This window comes from Ochotona curzoniae, unplaced genomic scaffold (genome assembly GCF_017591425.1).
Source record: "Ochotona curzoniae isolate NIBS_2020 unplaced genomic scaffold, NIBS_Ocur_1.0 contig_2318, whole genome shotgun sequence".
Lineage (NCBI taxonomy): Eukaryota > Metazoa > Chordata > Mammalia > Lagomorpha > Ochotonidae > Ochotona > Ochotona curzoniae.
Window position 1 is genome coordinate 14,077,260 of NW_024465419.1, and position 24,090 is coordinate 14,101,349.

Here is a 24,090-nt window from a genome sequence, read left to right on the forward strand (position 1 = left end):
GTTTTTCTGGGTAAAATATTGATGTTGGGTACAACTCAAACAAAAACCAAATTGTTAACTCAATGTCATCAATAACTTACCCAATTCCATTAACCTAAGCATTTTCTACTTTGTGTTACTTTCATGTTAACAGTCAATTATGTACCCCTTCTAACAATTATAGAACAAAAACAGCCTGACTACAGGAGAAAAAAAATAAATTCTGTGCCATACCCTCGTTAACTACCAAGCTATACTCAAACAATATAAGTTCAGAAACAAATAAAAAGAGGCAATATAAAAACCTCCTCAAATGTCAAAGAAATTAGACTAGTTTAGTTTTATTGAATATCTTCTTTAATAAGACATTACAGCACACAACTGAGCCCCCAGTGTCAGTTAAACATGGGGATGCACGTTCAGATGAAGAAAAAGGAAACAAGTTTAATCTTAACCCCATTCCTTTTCGCAACTGATGGGAATACAGAAAAAAGAGAACATTTCTCTCTCAGTGTACTTTTTTAGCAAGTCTTTTGAAGACACCATAAGGTTTATAATGAACTTTGCTGTGATCTGTTAGAGAATCTTCAAACCAAATTACAAAGATGTTAAGATACGCTTGCAATTTTCACCTTCTATCAGATTAGTAAAATCCCTTTTTGTTATATTAATCTCCATATGAAGTATCATAATTAATATCTCAGCTAAGATCATTGCGGCTATTCCCCATTTGAAATACTGGGTTAAATATGGTGTCTTCAGCTGCTTATAATAAAAGTGTTAAATACAAGAACAAGAGAAAAAAAAAAAACTTTTATTCTGAATTACAGTAAGACAAATGAAAAAAAAAAAACTAAACTCAAGAATGACTTTTAGATGATTTCTTACTAAATATAAACATACATATGCTCAAAGCATTTTTTAACTTTTAAACTAATTTAACCAGAACTGTAATAGTTATCGCAAGACATTAAGTTCTAATGTCCTGGTAATCAACATATTAGGAAGTGAAACAGTAAGTTTGAAACTTAGATTATTAACAAAGCAGGAGTGTCTTTTAAAGTAAGGGCATGAGAACAGGTGCAGCACTGAAGCTTCTCCTTGGAGTATCTGACTTTAGGGAGGACACTAACAGTGAAGACCAACACTGTGGGCAGAATATTCAGAACCACAGAACAAACGCAGTGAGGAGTTGTAGCAAACAGGGAATGCACTTTAAAATCCACGGAGCACATTTGCAGCTTTCAGCAGTTACCAGGAAATACTTAGCGTTCTTCTGATTATGCTAATTTTAAAAGCTATTCAATGTTAGAAGAGTTCTACTTGTACAATAGCCGACAGAAAAAACTAAAAGCAAATCTTCTCTAATTGGGATTTCATCCACTTCATCCACTGAGCAAACTCCTTTTTTCCCATCCTTACATCCAAAAAAATGTGAACGCTGGCCTAATTTAATATTCTCTTGCTCGGACAGAAGTCATATCATACACACAAGTCCGAGTTTAGGAATGAGCACAAAAGGAAACTCCGAAAATCAACCACTCATTTAGGAAATAAGGAAGAGAGGGTGCTGGGAATTAACCCAGCCACTAGACATTCCAATCTTCCTATTGAAGAACTTGGAATTTCCAGACTCCAATATAATTTATAAAAAGTAGATCTTTATTGGTTTTACCATGTCCATTCATCAGGAACAGAACAACAGGCTTAATGATCATTTCATTTATGGTCTATTCTTTAAAACCTAATCTTTCACATAGGCTGATAATCCAGAACTGCCTTTTTTTTTTAAAGGAATTTATTCGTTATTTACAGGGCACACCTGGCTGGCAGCTAATATGTCATACACTGAGTTTAAACACTCCAATTTCAAACATGAGAAATGATCGTAGGGCAATGACTCAATTCCAATACACGAAGGCAGCAGACCATTATTCCTCACCTAGGTCAGCTGCCAATAAAACCACACGCACAATTTTAATGAACAAGTCTAGTTTAACTAACGAACCTGCCACTGACCTGAAAGAACTACTCTTGCAATTCTATAGAGTGAATTCATTGGTTTGTATAAGGCAAATAATGTGTAAAGTTAGAACAGAATTTCTAGAACCATTTGTCCTGTGATGTTGTAAAATCAAAGTACTACTTTATTAAATGAGTTATTTTACACAATATGAACATCAATATAATTACAATTGTAAAAAAATTTTTATAACAAGGATGGACTGATTTTCAGATTTCCAAATCAGAGTCAACTGTACATTTACACAGAATTGTCTTTGCATGAAGCCCAAAAGGGAACAGCATAAAAATGAGTGTTTCTGTAGCCCCTTTATTTTTGCTGATCAACAGTTTGTTAGAAAAGCAGCCGCAGGTTTGTTACCTAAGGTCTGAGACAGTAGAAGAGTCAGGAGTCATGAATTCACCTGTAAAACATAAGCAAAAGGTGACTGTAACCCCTGCACAAACACACAGATCACACGTCTAAGAAAAACCTACCAAGTCTCTGATATATCTGTCAGCTGGATTTTACAAACACATCTTTGATAAATTCACATTAAAAAAAATTATTTGCACACATACCACCCCCTTATCTTCTCTCTCCTAACCACAAAGAAAGAGTAAACCATTGATTTTGCAAGCAACTATCAAGTTCATATAGTCACTCCACCATTTTACCCTACAGTCCCAAGGCTTAGAAGCTCTGGTACTGAGCACTATAAATAAAGTAGCTGCGTAAAAAAAAAAAGGGGGGGGGGCCTTGAGAGACACTGGTCTCCACCCATATACAGCAAGCATCTACTCATCGCTCCATCTCTGGCTAATCTGGAGGTTACAAAAGCACTGGAAGGAATTGGTCTGGGGAAGAACTTTTAACAAATATCAACTGCTCTCGTAAGTTTTAAGTAACGCTGAAAACATTCTAGTGATGAAGTTAATTACATTAATTTAAAGGGGGAGTAATAAAGTTCTAGCAAGCAGAAATTATTTCACAACTAGAGAAGACAGTTTCCCTCTTGCATACTACCCTGACAGTAATAAGCCAACAGTCAATTACCTGTAAACAACTTTATGCCTGAACATCAGCCAATTCTGGAGGAAGTGGAGTCTTCGGATGCTTGCTTTCAAAGTGCTGCTTGAAGGTCTTAGGGTCTGGCATTTGTGTCTGATTTTTAAAATGTGCAAAAAGATAAGAGCTGGACTTTATTTATGAAATTTTAAAAATGTGCAACACTTAAAGATCTCGAACATGCTTATGACAGAGAAATACCTGCAAATTCTCTTACATTCCCACCACATGGCATAAGTAAGATAAGGAACCTTGTAACAAATTTCTAACATTTCCACATTTCACATACAGAGGCAGGCAACACAGAATGAAGTATTCAGTTAATCTGTTCAATCACAAATAACACGTAACATTCATTAAACCTTTCTTTTATGTTCAGCTTGTTGCCTTAGTTGCCATGTAACTTTCTCAGTATTTTTACTTCCCATCATCCTCATTTTATGTAAGCAAACTAAAATTTAATTGGCCAAAGACCTACTTAGTAATCTATTGGGAACTTTAACTCTCACATCCACACTACAAAGTACTGACTTCCCTTGGCAAGGACTTCTCTCAATTTATTCTTCAATACATTCAATTATATCACACATCAAATTAAAGTTTTTGGCTTTGAATTTTCAACGTATCAACCATTTCAGTATTTTTAGGTTATTTCTTCAAAACTGATCCGTGAAAAATTTATAAAGTTCCAAGCCTGTCAAAACTGTTAAGCTTCTCCAGGAGTTGGGCCTTGAGAAGTTATTTATCTATATCCTGTACTGGACCCACCCCATTAGGTATGGGCACTCCACCTGGCACTCCATTCACTAATTTTGAGAACTGAGCTTCCACAAGACCAAGACAGATTCTCCCTTGGGGTTCTAGACATTTCCTGGAGGTGGTATGTGACAATGCTCTAGTGGATGTTGCAGATGGTCTGTGTTTAAATCCTAGCTCTCCTCTGCAGCCCAAGTTAATGAATTAAACTCAGCTCTCTCGTAAAACAATAACACTGATTAATGTAATATGCATTAAATAGATGAATACATGTAAAACACATGGAGTAGTGCCTGGGACATGGAAGCACTCAATAGGTGTTACTATCATTCTTCCAACCCAATAAAACCCATCAATTCTAATAACAGCCCCAAGCACAAATATACTCTACGTAGCTTTGTTGACCGTCTACCTATGACTTTAGGGAAGAGGGAAAAGTCAAACACATAACCCAAACTGCCTTCAGTAGCATCTTCTATTGTGTAGTCAGATCTAAACTAAGAACGTAGATCCAGCTTCCTTACAAAATTCCGCATGAATCATATGTCCCTCTGAAGACATGTATTTTTCATGAGGCAACAGACTGGCTCACTCCCTTCTGTCTCCAGCACCCAAGAAAATTATGCTTGCCCATAGAAAATAAGAAAAACCATTTGGTTGACTGAGTGAATAAAGATGGGTTTCTAACTAGCTTTTAAATCCACTATTTCAGGTAAAGCATCTATTTTTGCATTATTGGCACCATTTTTATCCATACAAACCAATTTACAGAGAAAGAATTATCAAAGGAAACAAGGCCTCCCAATTCCCCTTACCCTACAGACAGTGCAGGTATATATCAAGGCAGCTTTGGCAGCAGCCTTTTGGTCATGTCCTTGCTTCTTCTTTTGTCCAGCTTGCTTTTTGGCATTTTTCTGCTGAGACTGGATCTTCTGCTGTCCACGAGCCATATCTAAAAACCAGAGATCGAGGCATTTGAGTGACCTGACACAGAGAAATAAGGCATTTTCACTTTGTCTTTTTCCAAACAGAATTAAAAGACACTCTATTTTATTTATCCCGAATTTACTGAAGCTCAACAGCAACAAGATAGTTCACATAATTAATTCTTTGGGTTAAGACTTTAAGTTTTGGGCCAGGCGCGATAGCATAGTGGTTAAAGTCCTCCCCTTGCACATGCCAGGATCCCATAGGGGGCCAGTTCTAATCCCGACAGCCCTGCTTCTCATCCAGCTCCCTGCTTGTGGCCTGGGAAAGCAGTTGAAGACAACCAAAGCTTTGGGACCCTGCACCCATGTGGGAGACCTGAAAGAGCTCCTGGCTTTGGATCGGCTCAGCTGTTGCAGCTGCTTGGGGAGTGAACCAAGGGACAAAAGATCTTCCTCTCTGTCTCTCCTCCTCTCTGTATATCTGCCTTTCCAATAAAAATAAATAAATCTTATTTAAAAAAAAGAATAAGTTTTACAGAAACATTCAGCAATCAAAACATACCTTTTTTCAAGGTGTCACATAAAATACTTTAGAGTATAAACTGGTACAACCACTATGGAAAACTGGTAAATATCTACAATCTAGTAATTCCACTGTTGGGATAAATCCAACAGAAATGCGACCATTCACCCTGGTCTGCTTCAAAACTCCACTGATTTCTTTACTTTAAAAATGCTTGTACTTTACTGTACATAATCCATAAAGTTTCTGAAAAAAAGTTTGACCCCCCCCCCACCAATTACTTGTAAAGGTACAATTTTTCCTTCCAGCATTATCTACTATGACTTGCAATTCTTATAATTTTAAGAGACAGAGGAGCTATCAGCTAGCCCTTCTAAAGATCACAGGAATAAGTGGAAAGTATTTTTAAATACTTAAGTTTCACAAAACAACTGTTCAGTCTAAATTTTCTTCCCAAAGTTGGTTTTCGCTATATTACCTCACAAACTAAGATTAATTTTACTCTCAGCTGAGAAAATGAACCTGTCACAAAGGTAAGGGTATCTACTTTTTACTATTGATGGCCTAAACGGAACCCAAATGGATAAAAAAAATGGTCAGCAAAAAAGGTTACTTTCACTTTTCCAGTAAAATGAAAGATTTCCATTAGCCAATACCAGTTAAATCTGTTCCTGAAGGGTCTACAGGCCTGTACCACTTTTTAAACACATTACAACCAGACCCCAAGTAGAACTCCTATGGAGTTGTGATTAGCATTGTAACCAAAGTTTCAACTTTTAAAACACTGTAGCACATGAACATACAATAGATCTAAATTAACTATACCCAGGAAGTGTGCTAGCTTTTTCTAATCAGAACTCTAAAGTAGTTGATGGACATGATGCCTAAGTATTAAACAACTGAGCTTTCTTCCTCTTCCAGCCCTCTAAAAAGAGAAACCAGATATACAAAAGGTTGGACAAAGTCTTACTACCATTAAACACAGAGAATCAGATAAGACAGAGGATCGAGCTGCTTCCAGAATGTGAATATTTTACCAATTACAAAGTGTAGTAAGCTAGCCTAATGGAAGAACCTCACTCCCACCAAACAGTAAATACAACCAGCTGTGTTAGTTCTTGAAGACTAAGCTTCCATTAAAAAAAAAAAAATTCCTCATTAATTTTAAGCCAAATGGAATGTCTCCCCCCACCAAGTATAGTTAAGTCCAAGTGTTATGGCAAGCTTACAAACCTATTCCCATGGAAACAGCTTTGGATACTTATGTATTTGGATGGTAGTAGTTAAATATTCAATCTTTATGTAAAAGTGCCAATGTTTTCACTCGAATAATATTCTTGATGCTTCAGTACCAGGGCCCTTATTAGAATACTTCAGTTCTCGCACACATGTAACTGTACCACTCGGTATATTTTACATTTTTAAAAGCACCGACTTTGTAACCTAATTTTTTACACTAAAGAGCAAAAATCTTACGAAAGGGTAACAAGTAATTCCAGAAGTTTCTTTACTAGGTACAAATTATTAGCTACTGGGATAACACCATACAGCGATCTGTACAAGGCAATGTCATTAGGAAACATCAAATTATTTTTAAATTCTCTATTTAGGACATCTCTTAAAGTTTTACATTACACGATAGACTTAACCCATTTTCCACTGTCACCTAACAACTAAAAAGAAAAAAGCCACGAAAGCTTAAATAACTAAAACGCTGAAACGCACCAGTCCACTTGTCTGTTTTAAGGCAGCAAGCTTAACCCCAGGTGAAGATTTTGAAATGGGATCCAACAGGCTCACTGCACGCGGTGGGCCCCTTCTGACAACACTCAACGTGGATTTCCTTTCCGAAAGCAGAAATGCAAATCAACACACCACCTGCTTTTGGACAGCTCAACTTATGACTCGCTCTCAAGCCCATCGAATTTTCTACAGAGTCTCACGCGTGGCTGGCTACTCCTCGATTCAATGTGACCAACAAAAGGGCAAGAGCCATTTCCAAATACCAACATGTTGGTATTTAATGCAACACTTGTTTGGCATGGTTTTCTGCCGGCGGGGGGGAGGGGGCGAGGGGGGACGGGTTGCAAACGGGGAAGTAGGAGAACTAAGGAGTTTTAAAATCAGGAGCTCAAGCAAGAGGCAACAAGCCGATCCCTTCGGAAAATCAAAGCAGGTGTGAGAAGAAAGGGATTTTTGGATCCAGGAAGTAAACTCATTCTCCACAACCATTAGAAAGAGGCCCAGCTCCACATCCAGACCGGAGCTGCCTGCTAAGTGGCAGCCTTTTGGGGAGAGGGGCGGATGCAAACGCCAGGGGGGCCAAGGTCGGCTCCACCCCACACGGGGCTGACCCCCCGCTGCAGCCCGGGGAGCACCTTCCTTCCTCCACCGGCTTTTCCCGCCGCGGGGAGCCCCCCGCGTTCCGCCCGCCCGGTCCTCACGGACCCTGACCCGAGACGCCACCTCCCGGAGGCCTCAGCTGCCTGGAACCCGACCCCTCGGACGCAACGCACTGGGAGCCCGGCCTCGAGCGACCGGGCCAGCTGCTATCGCCCGGGGTAAGGTTACGGCTCGGCCGCCACCACTCGGAGGGCTGAGGCCCGCGTGCGACCCGGCCACCTGCAAGGGGCCCGCCGGGCTCCCGCAGCTTCCCCCTCAGGCCCGCGCCGGTCCCTCGCGACCCCGCGACCCTCCGCCGGCCCGCCTCCCACCCCGGGCCCTGGGGCGCCAGTCAGCGCCCGCCCTCCCTTCCTTCCTTCCCCTTGCGGCCGCTCACCCGGGGCCGGGACAGTCCTGGTCCGAGAGACCACGCAGCAGCGCTTAGAGGGCCGGGGCAGGTCGCAGAAAGGGGAAGGGGGAACGCTTCCTGCACCGCTTCGGCCTCCTCCACCAGCCGCTGAAGGGGGAAAAAAAAAAGCGAGCGCCGGAGCACAACAGCCCGCGCGCCTCGCCAACCAGCCGCCGCGCGCGCCGCCGCCTCCGCCTGAGGGAGGCCACTCGGCCTCGTGCGCGCGCACGCCGCGCCGCCTGGCTCGCGCAGCCCCGCCCCGCGTCTTCCTGCGGCGGCCTCCCTCGCTCCCACTCCCGCCCGCCCATCCACTCGCATTCAAGCGCCCTTTCCGGCCAGCGGGCCAATGGCAGCGCGCCCCTATTACATCAGCGCGAGGGGGCGGGGCCTGGCGAACGGGAACGGCCCGGGATGTCGCCTGGCGTTCCCGGGCGGCCTTCCCCTTCAGCTCGCGTGTTTCTCTCTCTGGTTCTGTGGGCGGCTTCTCTGCCCAGACCCGGGCGGCCGCGTGACCTCGGTCGTGGCCTGGTCGCTGGGGCGCCGCGTGTCTCATGAGTCTTCCCTTCGCTCGCTGGCTCACTCACTGGGGCAGCGGCCCGGTTTCTGCCTCCGCTTCCCCTCGTGCGGCTCCCGGCGGCGGAGCTCTCCTGGCTGAGGTGCCGGGCCTGGGAGCGCCCCGAGAGGAGCACCCGTGCGGGTGTGTGTGCGGGTGAGGCCGGGGCGGATGGCGCTGACGAGCTGCGCGCAGCCTTTGTTCTCTCACCCGCCGCCCCTGTACTGCAGAGCCGCGGAAACCCCGGCTGTGTGACTCAAACCTGGGCTGTTTGAGGGAATTGGAGAGTCAAGCCTGAGCCCCGTGCAAAGTGGGCGGCTCGGCCTCGCTGAGCTGTCTGGCCGGCTAGTAGCAATTCACCGAGCTGTTACATTTTGTAGTGAGAACTGAACGTTTTTGTGGAGCGCACTGTGGTGTGTGAATACGTGAACGGTGATGACCAAGTCAAGAGAAACAAGTCTCCTGGGTCGTTTATCGTTTAAGATGAAAACAGTCAAGCTAATCTTAGTTTTTTTTTTTTTTTTAATTTTACTGATTTAAAAGGCGAATTTTTACAGAAAAGAAGGAGAGACAGGGCTTCCATCTGCTGGTTCACTCTCCAAAAAAACCACAAGAGGCAAAACTGAGCTGATCCAAAGCCTGGAGCTATGGAGCCTCCTCCGGGTCTCCCAAACGGGTGCTGGGTCCCAAGGCTTTGGGCCGTCCTCTGTTGCTTTCCCAGGTCACAACCAGGGAGCTAGTTGGGAAGTGGAGCAGCTGAGACATGGCATCCATATGGGATGCCACTGATGCAGACAGACGCTTACCATGCTATATCATCGGGTCAGCCCCTAATTTTAGTTTTCAGCAGCATTGAAGTTGTTATGTGCACTCATCCTACCCTGGAATGGAATACCACAACTTGCCAGTGATCTAGAGACTGGTCAAAGTTACCTGACCAAGAGCAATGGCAGTTAGGGGATTATTACATTGGATTATCTGGAAAAAAGCATTTGAGACATCAGCTTTATTCTGCTTTCTTAAGCCTCCCGACGTTCCCCACCTACTCAAACGTACACAGTGGTCTAATGAAAGCTGTCAATGACAAGAAAAGAACTTTTGGCATTTAATGTTCTCATTAGCCTCTAAATCTGTTTGCTAGTGCCCAGGAAAGTGTTAGTTGAGTGTGGATATAGACCCCCAAATCTGTCCTCATATTCTGGGAGTGGTATGTGGCTATCACAGAGATGTTTGGTCAGGAAGGTGTCTGGGTCTGCCGTGGTCTGCAGGTGCAGTCTCTAGTTGGAGCCCTGTGGCACTCCACTTGTGTTTACATGAAGCAGTGATAAAGGGAGAGGGAGTCTTATAGCTTCTGGTTCACTCCCCAAATGTCTGCAAACTGCTCCAGGTGGGCCAGGCCAAAGACAAAACGCAAGCGCAAGGAACTCCATCTCAGTCACCCAGTGGGTGACAAGAACCCAGGATACTTTCTGCCACCTCCGAGGCCAATGAATAGAAATCTGCTTTGGAAGTGTGGTGTCTGGAGTGCCAACTCTCACTCTGCAGATGCGGGCATCCCGCTTGGCAGCTTAACTCTTTGACACACTTCATTTTTCATACGCTTCCCTCCTCTTAAATCATGTGTTTAAATTTAAATCATGTGTTTAAATTTTGTCCCTGTCCCTCTGGGACTAGATTCTAGGGTCTTGGCCATATTGCACCAGCGACAAGCAGTGTGTTAAACTTAGGAGTTGAATCAGGGTATATTGACCAAATGAACTGTGTCAAAAGAGAGCAGGTTCTTTGGGTGGACATAAAGCTTTAGCTTAATCATTACTAGTCACCATCACCGTAGTAGTTTTAGTGGGAAAAAGCAACACAAGTTATAGAGTAAGGAAATCCTTGTGTTTTGTCAGGCCATGAATGACCATGGCTACTGCAAAGGGACCATGAAATCCAGCTGATAGTTTTCTTACCAGACAGGTTACTTTTGTCACCTCCTGAATCTGTTTTCCATAGCCTAGATAAAATATTTATTCAAGCCAGCGTTCCTTAAGTTTCAGTTGTGCCTCCTTTGAGAATTTGGTGAAAGTATCAACTTTGTCCACAGACTTCAGCTTACTGCAAAATTCACAGCCCTCAATTTATCCCCCAGAAAGATTTTCTTAATCTCGGCAACACTGATATTTGAGCCAGATGATACTTTGTTTGGGGTTCTGTTCTGGGGACTGTGGGCTGTTTAGCAGCATCCCTGCCTTCTACATTTCCAGTTGTGACAATGAAAAACTGTCTCCTCAGGAATCAGAATCTTCCTGGTTGAGATCCACTTCTGGAGGATGTGGCATACGGGTAATTGTATATGATTAAAACATGTGAAAGATGAAGGGAAAGAATGAGGCCAGGAATGGATGACCAACACAGAGTACATGAAAGGCGGATCAAATAGCATTACTACCAGTTGATGGCCTACTTATGTTAAAGATATGCAACAACAGGGCCCGGCGGCTGAAGGCCTCACCTTGATGTGCTGAGATCCCATATGGGCGCTGGTTTTAATCCAGCAGCTCCACTTCCCATCCAGCTCCCTGCTTGTGGCCTGGGAAAGCAGTTGAGGATGGCCCAAAGCCTTGGGACCCTGTACCCATGTGGGAGACCTGGAGGGGTTCCAGGCTCCTGGCTCCGGATTGGCACAGCACCAGCCATTGCGGTCACTTGGGGAGTGAATCATTGGACAGAAGATCTTCCTCTCTGTCTCTCCTTCTCTCTGTATATCTGACTTTGTAATATAAATAAATAAATCTTAAAAAAAAAAAAGAAATGTAACAACAAATGGCATATGAAGTACTCCAGGTTTTTGTGTACCTCTGGTTTTGATTGTGAGTGCTGTAGTAATCCTTCTGATTATTCTTCCTCTTCTGCCGTTAGACAGTTATTCTAGAATAACAAATGAGCATGTGATGCTTTCCAAAATCAAAACAGAATAAAATGCTTCCCTGAAGACTAACAAGGCTCACATGTCTGGATTCATGTAGGGTTTTCAGAGATGAAAGACTTGGCCATTGATCCGTATGTTATTTCCTAGAAAAATGGATTATTTTGAAGACATTTATCAATTTGTCTGGGTATGTAGGTTAATATCTAAATGTAGGAAAGTACTCAGCGCAGAGGTTTATTCGAGAACAAAAGAGAGGAGTACTATTACGACCTAAATATGTATTTCACTCCATCTGTTTAAGAAACTGTTAAGTAACTAAGGGACAAAATGGTCAGTATGTTATCTAAGATTACACAGCTGGTGAAGGGGCAGGCTTTGGTTTGGCTCCTACCAGTCTGGTTCTTGTTCTGCACCCTCCGTGTGAGTTGTGGATCTGCTCTCTTTGTCTCTGTAGCCAGCATTCAGCATTGCACCTGGCATGATGTAGGCACCTAGTAAATATCTGTGGAATGAATCCGTGCCCAAGTAAGCCCTGTGCGTCAGATCTCCTAGGCGCCTCGGAGCAGGCTTACTTTGTTAACAATGCAGTTATCTTACTGTGGCATTCTTACCTGTTTATCCAGCTACTCCCTTCCTGATTATGAGCTTCCTGAAGGCTTGAGTTATGTTTTGTTCACGTGTATTGAGTGCAGTGCCTGTTCCATGCTGGATAGAGAAGTGTCTGCAGGAATGGGTGAGATCAGAGGCAATGGAGTATGAAAGAAGAGCTGTTCCTGGCATTCAGTTAAGTAACACACATACTTAGGTCTACCCTCTTGAAATTCCTCAATTCCACACAACACAATGGTAAAGCAGTTTGTGAAAAGGTAAGTCAGGAAGACAGCGAAAATAAGTGAGAAGTCTTTGTGGCAGGAATTTGGAATAATCAGAGTTACTGACGTAAGAGAGGTGACAACATGGTGTAGCCTGGATGCCATTTTTTTAGGTAAATATTTTAAAGGTTTATTTATTTGAAAGGCAGAGTTATCAGGAGAGGGGGAGAGATAAAGACATCAATCATCTACATCATCTACTGGGTCACAGGTAGACAAAACAACTCCAGGTCAAAGAATTAGGAGCCAGGAGCTGGGACCAGGAGCCAGGAGCTGCTTCTGCATCTCCCATGTGGGCTCAGGAGCCCGAGTGCTTGGACCATCTTTTACTGCTTTCCTCCATGCATTAACAGGGAACTGAATCAGAATTGGAACGGCCGGGAGTTGAACCAAGGCTCATAAGGGATGCTGGCAGTACAAGCAGTACTTTAACCCACAGTACCACCATGCTGCCCCCCCATGCTCCATAATTGGGTGCTATTTTAAAATAAAGGAACAATAAGAGAACAACAATAAAAACATTCTGGTCTTTACTTATCTCTATCCATCCACCTATCTGGTAGCAGAAATGTAAACTCAGAAAAAAGCTTGAGAACAAACGTAGATAAAATTTAAATATAAGAAAGAAAGGCCGTAAACTGAAGAATTACTTCAGTAGGCCCTACATCCTCCTAAAAGACATTCAAAGGAAAGGAAAACAGAGAGGAAAAACTTTTTTTTTTAAGTTAATTATGAAAAAATCTATCACACTAAACAAATGAGTAAAAGGCCCTGGTGAATTGGAAAAACCCATACCTAGACAAAGCTAAAAGAGATTTCAGGGCAATTGAGGACAAAGAAAAAACTTATAAGCTTCTAGAGAAGAAAATGTAAGTTAACTCATCAAAGATTTACGAGCCAGAATGATATTGGAGCTGAACAGCAGTGTTCTCTATAGAGAAAGATGTAGAAAGTGTGAAACTGTTTTGTGGGCAGCCATCTTCACAGAGCTCCCCCCGTAAGGGTGAATGTGCTCCTTCAAATAAGGGAATACAAAAGGAATATGGATGAAGTGTGGGACCCAACCCAAGATGGAATTGAAAGAAATAGGCAATGAGGGCCCGACATGGTGGCCTAGCAGCTAAAGTCCTCGCCTTGAATGTACTGGGATCCCATATGGGCGCCGGTTCTAATTCCGGCAGCCCTGCTTCCTGTCTAGCTCCCTGCTTGTGGCCTGGGAAAGCAGTCAAGGATGGCCCAAAATTTTTGGACCCTGTACCCATGCAGGAGTCCTGGAGGAAGTTTCTGGCTTCTGGCTTCAGATTGGCAGAGCTCCAGCTGTAGTGGCCACTTGGGGAGTGAATCATCAGATGGAAAATCTTCCTCTCTATCTCTCCTTCTCTGTGTATATTTGACTTTGCAATAAAAATAAATAAATCTTAAAAAAAAATTAAATAAACAAGGAGATTCCAAGATGGTGACAGAAGCCTAAAAGCCAGCCAATGTGATTCCATGAAGGAGGGCTTTTAAGTCCATGAAATTGATAGAATACCTCCTGAATGTCAGCTTACAAAGAGATTGCCTGGCTTGATTGAATTATTATTGTTGTATTTCTTAAGATTCAGTTTTACTGAAAGGCAGATTTACAAAGAAAATGTGACAGAAAGGGCTTCCATCTGCTGGTTCACTCCTCAAGCGGCTGCAACAGGCAGCACTAATGTGAAGCTGGAAACCAAGAAATTCTTCCGGGTCTCCCACGTGGGCGCAGGGTCTTCGACTGCTTTCCCAGGCCACAAGCAGGGAGCTGGATGGAAAGTGGAGCAGCCAGGGCACAAACCAGTGCCCATATGGGATCCCAGCGCATGCAAGGCAAGACTTTAGCCACTAGGCCATCACTCTAGGCCCAGCTTGACTGAATCTGTAATGAGGCCATTAAGAAAAAAGAATCAAAAATTATCAGCGTCAGAGAAGATTTAAAGTTGTGCAGGAAAGACAAGTTAAGCATAGTGTACTTCAGAGAAGCTCAGCAGTTACACAGGGGTGAGGATGTAAATGTGAACGAGACCTCCATCTTCGAGTACAACTTCCTCGGGAGGATGGAAGAATGGGAGATGTGTGTGTGCTGGAGCCCAGTGAGGACAAGAACTAAAAGACAGTTCTCTTTTTACCGTGATGGCGATTCCACAGATTTATGTCTAAAATGGGGCTGGGGCAGGCATTATTCAGACACATAGATAAATACCAAGAGACTAAAGTAGAGTGGGTGTTTGGTGCAGGAGTCCCAACTCTGCTTCTGAGTCTAGCTTCCTGCAAACGTCTGCCCCAAGGGAGCAGATCATTGCCTGAGTCCGTGGGTCCCTGCTGCTCAGGCGCGAGACCCAGACCGAGTTCCAAGCTCCCAGCCTTTGGCCTGCTCCAGTCCTGGTTATTGCCAGTATTTGGGGGGAATTGAACGGCACATGAAACTTCTCTGTTGTTTCTCTTTCTCTGTGTTATACAAAGAAAATGAAAAAATTGTGTTTTAAAATCGAAGATCATTTAAGAATCCAAAGTTGCTGTGGAGAAAAGGGAATTTGGCTAGGGGAGAGGTTTCTGTTTTCCATAAATCAGCACATCAGGACCAGTGGTACTGTTCAACTGTGCGCATTTTTCCTGTGATCAAAGACTAAAAGGAGGAAGCGATTTAGCGATTTCTGTTTCTAATCTGCTTGTCTCATGCGCTCTGTGCGTCAGATAGCCTACGAGTGAGTCCAGGTGTTCCGTGCATGCCTGGCATCTCTGACATCAGAATCCTCACTTCCCATTGCAGGTAAGGGCAGGTTCCATGTCCCGCCCATCCATTTCTCTGGTTCTCTGCATACCAGCCACAGGATTAGAATTTGGGGCAGCTGAATGAATCAAGGAAAAGAAATTCTCAGAATTTACACGTTTGCTTTTGTGCTGTCTTTCCAATATTCCTATTCAGAGGGGGCAAGTTGGAATACGGGGGGGGGGGAGGGGGGAGAGAATAAAACAGGAAAATCAAGGCTGGAGTGATTCATTCTTCTCCAGCTGGGTTGTTGGGTGAGGTCTTTGGCAATGATTTTCACCATGAAGAAGGTCTTGATTTCACGTGAGATTTGTTGACTAGGTTGGCAGTGGCAAGCTGATCTGAGAGAACTCTATCTTAAGAATGACGCTTGTAAGTTTCCAAGTTCCTAATGCTCAGTCAAGACTTGAGACTTAATTTCTCCACTTTGAGCCGTTACTGTGGAGAAGACAGCAGAAGGGAGAAAAAGTTTGGTAAAGCTGAAATGTAACCGTTTTTGACTGCATGGGGTTATGAACGCTTTTAACTGCAAGTCTAATGATGGCCTGCGTTTGATTTTAATAATGATTCAGCCATTAAAGCTTAGAAGAATTTTTAGGGCCTAATGAGATGGCCTAGAGGCTTAATCCTTGCCTTGCATCTTCCAGGATCCCATATGGGTGCTGGTTCAGTTCATGTTACCATCTAGTCCCCTTCTTATGGCCTGGGAAAGCAGTCGAGGATGGCCCAAAGCCTTGGGACTCTGCACCTGCGTGGGAGACCTGGAAGGAGCTCTGGGCTCCTGGTTTCAGGGATCAGCTAAGCTGCAGCTATTGGAGCTACTTGGGGAGTGAACCAACAGATGAAAGATTTTTTTCGTTATATTTCCTTCTCTCTGTAAATCTGCCTTCCTGATAAAAATAAACAAACCTTAAAAAAAAAACTTGAAAGAATTTTTAATGACTGATTGTCCAGATGTAAATAAAAGGCATCGGTGTGAGTGACTTTGAAGATCCCTTCTAGGCCTTGAACTAGGACGACCTCATGATTCAAGATGTGCTTCAGGGATCTTTTTTTTTTTTTTTAATTTAGAAAAGAACTTTATATGTGAAAAGGAGCATTTAAAAAAATCATCTCCCCAAATCCCATCTGTATGTAAATTTGTGACCGAAGTTGTTTACTATTTATGTATACAGTGAAAATGAGATTGCATTATTCCATAGAGGAGGACTCTATGGAATTTTTACTGGAGGGCTCAGCTGAAAATATAAGCTAAGAGGAGGTACTTGTTGCAATTTCCCTGACTGTAAATGATATTTAAAAATTTTTTTTTTGTTTTTACCCTTTGATGCTTTGACATTTGGGGGCCTAACAGCTCTTGGGGGAGATCCTAAAGATAGCAGCACTCTAGGAGAACACCCTTTCCTACACAAACCAACCTGATCCCAAGTCAAGGCCCATAGACCTCCTTTATCCGGGCCTCTCAAACCATGTCCATCTCTCCTCTGCTCTAAGTCCTCCCAGGACCAGTTACCAGGAAACCATAAGGCCACACCCTGTGGAAGTTTATCCCACGAGGCCAACCCTAAGCTGTTTGCTATGTCTGGCCTTGTCTCCTCATCCCGGAAACCCCAGGAAAGGCCCAGACTGTCTTCTCTCTCTTCTGTTTCTTCCTTCCTGACCAAGCCTAGTGCCCCCTAGGGGCCCAGGGTGGCATGACCCACCCTCTGCTGTCAGGAAATGTAAGAACAAATTCTTTCAGTGCCCTTGGCCTCCAGGTTGTCACTTGGTCAGCTGCACTAATGACAAGCCAATGAGTATAGTGGAACCATGACCTACATTTCATTGTGTCACCTGTAAGCCAGGGGAATGCCCTGCTTTCCATGATCCTCAGTGCTAAGGTGGGATGGTTTGTTTGCTGAGGACAGCTGTTGCATGCTAATCCTCACCTGTTCACGTAGTCCCTGTGTGGGCCATGCAGCTTTACAATATTTCACGATCACACATCAAGCCTTGAGACTGGGACAAGGTCTCAACATAATGGTGTTAACAGAAAAGCATAAGGTGGCGATGGAGGCATTGGAGGACAGAGTTGGAGAGTGACAGTCACTCGGCTGTTTCTTCTTGAACAGTCACAAGGCATGACCTGTCGCAGCTGGGTTCCTGGTATGAGCCTGCTATATGAAAATCTATTTTTACCTGAAGTTTCTAAAGATAATCACAGCAGTTACAATTTCTTGGGCACCTGCCATGTGCCTGTAACCTTTGTATCAGGCCATCACAGTAGATTTGTTGGTTTTCAAGTTATGAAAGAAAAGGACACTCCAAGAGATTTCTTGTCTCAGAAAGTGGAGAGCTAGTAGGTAAAGGAGCCAGAATTGAGGATCCAAATCTGGTTCCAAATCCTGATTTCTTTGCCCCGTGCCTCACTGCCCAGGGAGCAAAGCTGGTGTGCAAAATTCCTCCCCTTTGGCATAAGAACTTCTGATACCATGTATCATTCTTGTAGGGTCCACACTGGATACCAAATGTCTTTCCATTGTCATAAGTGCTACACCTGCTATTCTTTGGAGTTGTAACAGGAAATCTCATCATCTCTAGTTTTTGTTTTCTTAATATGAAAAATAAAGAAGTTAGAGTAGTTATCTTTTGTGATACAAGTAGGTTCTAGTTTAAGCTAGTTTAAGCATGACGTATAAGAAATTTGTTTTTAGTTTTTTAATTTTTTAAATTTTCTTTTTTACTATTGTGTACGTAATTGAGAGGTATTCACGCCCGTGTGATGGGGAGGTTCAGGTGCAGAGGAAGGTGGGTGGGACACGCGTTTCAAGCGGGTTTTTTTTCTCCTAGGCCAGCAGGAGACCATTTCTTGCTGTCAAACTGCATTAGCACCCAGGGATGGGGGTGGTTGTATGAAGAAGCCTTAGAGACCCCGATGTGGAGACTGTTCCAAGTGTGTTGCTTGAGTGGTTTTGATAGTTCTGAAAAGTTGTTGGTTACATTGCTTGAGGGTTGGAAAAATTTTTTCAGGAGCTACTGGTTGACAAATTCCATCTTAGTGTATGCACGGACCCAGGAGCATGCTGCATGGGTTGGCCAGGAGAATTGTCTAACCTGTTCTACTTTCTATCCTCTGACAAGGCTAGAGTTGACATCGCTTAAATGAACTGGCCATCATTTCCTCTGTGTGCATCTAGGCATGCTGTCTACCATACAAACATTGGCAACTAAGGAACCTTAGTCCCAATATGTGCAGTCAAAGATCAGACCACACATGCTGTGATTTTCCCTGTGGTCAGGATCTGAGTCCAGCGGTCTAGTCTGTGCTGTGGACTAACACTGTGTGGCCCTCCCCCAGACCCAGCTCATACAAATGCCAGTAAGTGCTACAGCCCAGCCTCATCTAGCCTGCTTCCAGCCCTGGCTATCATGCTCACCAGTAGGAGCTGTGCCTAGCAGGGAAGTTCCCTAAGTTTCCCTACCAGGTCCCACTCCCAGTAATGGAACTCATGTGTGTAGGTTGATGCTACCTGGACTGACATGGCTAGCTCCCAGTCTACTCACCAGTAGGTACTGTGGCCAAGTCTGACTGGTCTGCACCTATTCTGGCTCTTATCAATGGGTGCCACAACCTAGCCCAGGCTGACCCACCCCCTGGCCTGGCTCTCATATGAACTAGTGGGTGCCATGATATAGTCTGGCTGGTCCCATATACATTCTGACTTTTGCAATTGCCAGTGGGTGCCAAAGCCTAGCCCAGTCTGGCTTGCTCCCAGACCCAGCCCATATGCATGCCAACAGGTGCTGCAGCCTTGCCCAGCATGAGACCATGTCCTACGTAAGTTATTCCAAGTGGCCAACCCTAAGCTTTTGCAGTGTCTGGCCTTGTTTCCTTCTTTAAACCTCAGTAAACATCTGGGACTAGGTCTTTCCTCCTTGCTGACCAAGCCTAGTGTTTCCTAAGGGCCCCAGAGTGGCATGACCCACCTCCTGCTCTCTGGAAATGTAAGAACAAATTCTTTCGGTGGCCTTGGCCTCCAGGTCATCATTAGATCACCTCCACCCCAGAGCCCAGGGCCTCTACCCACAGCACCAGCTGTCATATTCACCAGTGGGAGCTGCAGCCCAACAGGGGAGTCCCCAGCATTCCTCTATCAGCCACAGGTCTTACACATGCTGGTGAGTGCTTCAACCCACCCTAGCATAGTCTACTCTGGTGTGGCCCACACCTTGGTCTGGCTCTTATGTGGGCCAGCAAGTGCTGAGGTCTAGTGCAACCTGGTATGTCCCCAGACCCAGCCACACAAATGCTGATGAGTGCTGCAGACTTCCTGTGCCGCCACTTCTAGCCTGGTTGCTGTCCTTCCCAGCGGGAACTGTGGCCTAGTACCAGGCCTGCTCCCAGTCCCAAGTCTCATGCATGCTAGCAGGGGCAGTGGCCCTGCCTGCCATGGTCTGCCCTCAGTCCTGGTCCTTGATGTTCAGTGGGTGCTGCAACCTGGCTCTGCCAGGCCTTTTCCCAGCCCCAGCTCCCATGAGTGTAAGGTGGGTTCTTGTCTGTTCTGTGGTACAGCCTGGCTCAGCCCATCACCACCCAGAGCTTTCTGTGCAAACCGGTGGGTACTCAGACCTACAAAGGTGAGTCCATAAATCCCCTACAGAATCTGCCTGCATATCCAGTTCTCTTGTGTTCTAGTGGTTGCTAAAGGTCAACCTGACATGGCCCACTCCCTGTTTCAATACTCACAGACTGGTACTCTAGTCTAACCCAGCCAGGCATGCCCCCGGCCCCAGATTTGTTTTTTAAGATTTATTTTTTTATTGGAAAGCCAGATATACAGAGAGGAGTAGGGACAGAGAGAAAGATCTTCTGTCCGATGATTCACTCTCTAAGTGGCTGCAATGGCCAGAGTTGCACCGATCCAAAGCCAGGAGCCCAGAGCCTCTTTTGGGTCTCCCATATAGGCGCAGGATCCCAAGATTTTGGGCCATTCTCTACTGCTTTCCAAGGCCACCAACAGGGAGCTGGATGGGAAGTGGGGCTGCCAAGATTAGAACAGGTGCCATATAGGATCCCAGTGCATGCAAGGTGAAGACTTTAGCTGCTAGGCTGCCATGCCAGGCCCTAGCCCCAACTTTTTCTGAGTGCCATGTTATTTATCCCAGTCCAGGTCTCCCTCAGCAGGTGCCTTGGCCTGACCCAAAGATGCCCTCTGGTTACCCCTCTCTAAACTACAGATCTCAGTTCACTTGCCTTCCAAGTACAAGACAAGTGGTACGGTCCATGGAAGACCCCAAAAGTCATTCCTTCCCCAAAAAACATGCCCTCAAACACTGTTATTCCAGTATGTTCTGACCTTTTCCTGGCAATCTGCAACCCCTTTAGCTGGGAGCTGGGTGGTGTGTTCCAATCTGCAGTTCCTCACCTTCTCCACTTATCTTTAGACTAAGGAGGGCCCAGTGCAATAGCCTAGTGGCTAAAGCCCTTGCATTGCACTGGGATCCATATAGGAGCTGGTTCGTGTCCCAGAAGCTCCCCTTCCCATCCAGCTTCCTGCTTGTGGTCTGGGAAAGCAGTTGAGGACAGACCAAAGCCTTGGGACCCTGCACACATGTGGGAGACCTGGAAAAAGCTCCTGGCTCCTGGCATTTGGCTTAGGATTGTCTCAGCTCCAGCCATTGCAACCACTTGGGAAGTGAACCAGTGGACTGAAGATCTTTCTCTCTGTATATGTTGCCTTTCCAATAAAAATAAATAAGTCTTTAAAAAAAAGCATAAGCAACTATGCTGGCACACTGGTATAGTTAACACAAATTTGGCTGCTTTTCTTCTAACAGTATACCACTTGCTGAGACACAGGGCAGCGTAGGGAGTTGCCTACAGCTGGGAAGGAATTTATCGTTTACACCTTTCTTATTTCCAGCATTCATTTGGAATACTCAAACATTAGAGAGTTACCTTTATTTAATAGTCTATTTTTTTTTCATTTAATTTCAGAAAGGCAACAAAGAGCATGAATTAGTTACCTTAAAGAGATGAAAAACTTATTGAATTGGTTAACCTTAAAGAGATCTGTTCAATATCTTGGAATTTAAGGCACAAATCAATGAAGGAGATATGTTTTATAAACAAACCATTTGGAATAAATGCAATATGATGTGTAGGTTCATCCAACACGTTACCATACTTGATATAGTTAAAATTCCTAACACGGATGAGTATGTGTGTAATGGTTCAGTTCACTAGTGGTTGTCAGTGAGAGTGAATGGAAACGCCCAGGTCCCTGCCACCTAATCCATCTTTCAATCCTTGACTCATTGGAATCCATGGCATTAATAGTGTTATGATTACAAATCAGGCTCTAGAGCCCATTCAGTTATCCCAACCTACTCTAGGTCCAGGAGGTATGACATTTTTGCATCCCCTGGACAAGTCATGTTACCTGGCAGGGCCTCCATTTTTACGTTGTTCGCAGGATGTTCTGCCAACATTTTGTTCCATAGTAGTTGAAGAGATCTTCAAAAAGTTCAGGGGAAATAATGCATGCATTTAAAAAATCTTGACACCAAAACGAATGTATCTTTGCTTTGAAATTTCAATTATTTTTGAAAGAGAGAGAGGGAAACAGAATGAGAATCGTCCATCTGTTCATTCCCCTTGTGGCTGCAGCTACCAGGACAGGGCCATGTTGAAATCAAGAGCCAAGAGCCCCATCTGGGTCTCCCACATGGGTGGCAGGGGCCCAGGGCACTTGGGCTGTGTGCTGATATCCCAGGCACGTTAGGAAGAAGTGGAGCAGCTGGGACTGAAACTGGCCATCGTGTACCATGTCAGGGTCCCAGACAGAAGCTTAATTTGCTGCAACAAATGCAGGCCCAATAAATTTATCTTTTTTTAAAAAAAACTTACGTATTTTATTGGAACGACACTGCTACAGAGAGAAAAGACAGAGAAAAATGTTTTCTGGCTCAGCCCCCAAGTGGCTACAACAGCAGGAGGTAAGCCAATCCAAAGCCAGGATCCAGGAGCTTCTTCCAGATGTCCCATGTGGATGCAGGATTCCTAGGCTTTGGGCCATCCCTTACTGCTTTCTAGGCCATAAGAAGCAGGCTAGATGGAAGTGGAGCAGCTGGCACATGAACTTGCCCCCTTTGGGGATGCTGGCACTTACAGGTGGAGGACTAGTCAGATGAACCATAGTGCCAGGCTTTAAACTCACATATATATATATATATATTTAAAGATTTATTTATTTTTGTTGCAAAGTCAGATATACAGAGAGGAGGAGAGACAGAGAGGAAGATCTTTCGTCTGATGATTCACTCCCCAAGTGACTGCTACGGCCAGTACTGCGCTGATCTAAAGCCAGGAACAGGGAGAAATTTCGGGCATCCAATATGAGTGCAGGGTCCCAAGGCTTTGGGCTGTCCTCAACTGCTTTCCCAGGCCACAAGCAGGGAGCTGGATGGGAAGTGGAGCAGCTGGGACATGAACAGGTACTCATATGGGATCCCAGGCATGCAAGGTGAGAACTTTAGCTACTAGGCTACCGCGCCTGCCCCAATTTTTATTTTTCATGACAGATTCTTTCCCCAGGTGGCTGTAACTGAGTTGAATCTGAAGCCAGGAGCTTCTTCTGAGTCTCCCACATGTGTGCAGGGTCCCAAGGCTTTGGGCCATCCCCCACTTTTTTCCCAGGTCACAAGCAGTGAGCTGGATAGGAGAAGCTGAGATAAGAATCAGCATCGGGCCCGGCGCGGTGGCGCAAATGGTTAAAGGTCCTCGCCTTGCACGCCCGGGATCCCATATGGGCGCCGGTTCTAATCCCGGCAGCCCTGCTTCCCTTCCAGCTCCCTGCCTGTGGCCCGGGAGAGCAGTCGAGGACGGCCCAAAGCTTTGGGACCCTGCACCCGCGTGGGAGACCCTGAAGAGGCTCCTGGCTTCGGATCGGCATAGTATCGGCCCGTTGCGCTCACTTGGGGAGTGAATCATCGGACGGAAGATCTTCCTCTCTGTCTCTCCTCTCTGTATATCCGCCTTTCCAATAAAGAAATAATAAAAATAAATCTTTAAAAAAAAAGAATCAGCATCTATATGGGATCCTGCCCATCCAGGAAGGACCTTGGTCACTGAGCCATTGTGCCACACCAGACCCCAAAATTGGACGTTTTAAAACATAACTTGGGCCTGGCGCTGTGGCCTAGCGGCTAAAGTCCTCGCCTTGAACACGCCTGGATCCCATATGGACACCAGTTCTAATCCTGGCAGCCCTGCTTCCCTTCCAGCTCCCTGCTTGTGGCCTGGGAAAGCAGTTGAGGACAGCCCAAAGCTTTGGGACCCTGCACCCACGTAGGAGACCTGGAAGAAGTTCCTGGCTCCTGGCTCCGGATTGGCACAGCACCAGCCATTGCACTCATTCGGGGAGTCAATTATCAGACAGAAGATCTTCCTCTCTGTCTCTCCTCCTCTCTGTACATGACTTTGTAATGAAAATAAAATAAATCTAAAAAAAAAAAAATGTAACTTTTTCAGATTCAGGATGATTCAATCTAGAGAACGAAGAGACACCTTTCCTTTTCTATTTTTGGATCAAAAGTTTTCTGAAAAAATACATATATTTTAATATCTGATTTTCTTTTTGCTATTCATTAAAGTACACATTTGTTATATTACAGTCAGTTCTGAGTTACTTAATTTTCAGTCAGGCTCTCTTTGCCTGTTCCATTTACAATTATGCAAGTGTATCTTTCAGCTGATTCAGTGCCTTTTTTCCTTTCTCTCTTTCCTAACATGAAACTCTTAGCCTGAGCCATGATCAAAGAGTTAGAACTTGAACTCATCAATATGTGCTCACATGGGAGTGAAGACAACAGGTCCACAATCTAGGGAGAGCAGGTGAATAAGCACAGTCAGGAGGGTGTGCACCCAGACGACA

General features: G+C 44.6%; 1 protein-coding gene across 1 annotated transcript; it reads right to left on the minus strand.

The window, feature by feature from the left end:
- Window positions 1-326: 326 nt before the first annotated feature.
- Window positions 327-8,234, minus strand: ZNF706 (zinc finger protein 706). Its single transcript, XM_040972661.1, has 4 exons — window positions 8,037-8,234; window positions 4,621-4,757; window positions 3,038-3,145; window positions 327-2,405 (listed from the first exon to the last, which is right to left on the minus strand). Exons 2-3 carry the CDS (start codon window positions 4,753-4,755, stop codon window positions 3,050-3,052), a joined length of 231 nt encoding a protein of 76 aa, XP_040828595.1. The 5' UTR covers window positions 4,756-4,757; window positions 8,037-8,234; the 3' UTR covers window positions 327-2,405; window positions 3,038-3,049.
- Window positions 8,235-24,090: the final 15,856 nt, after the last annotated feature.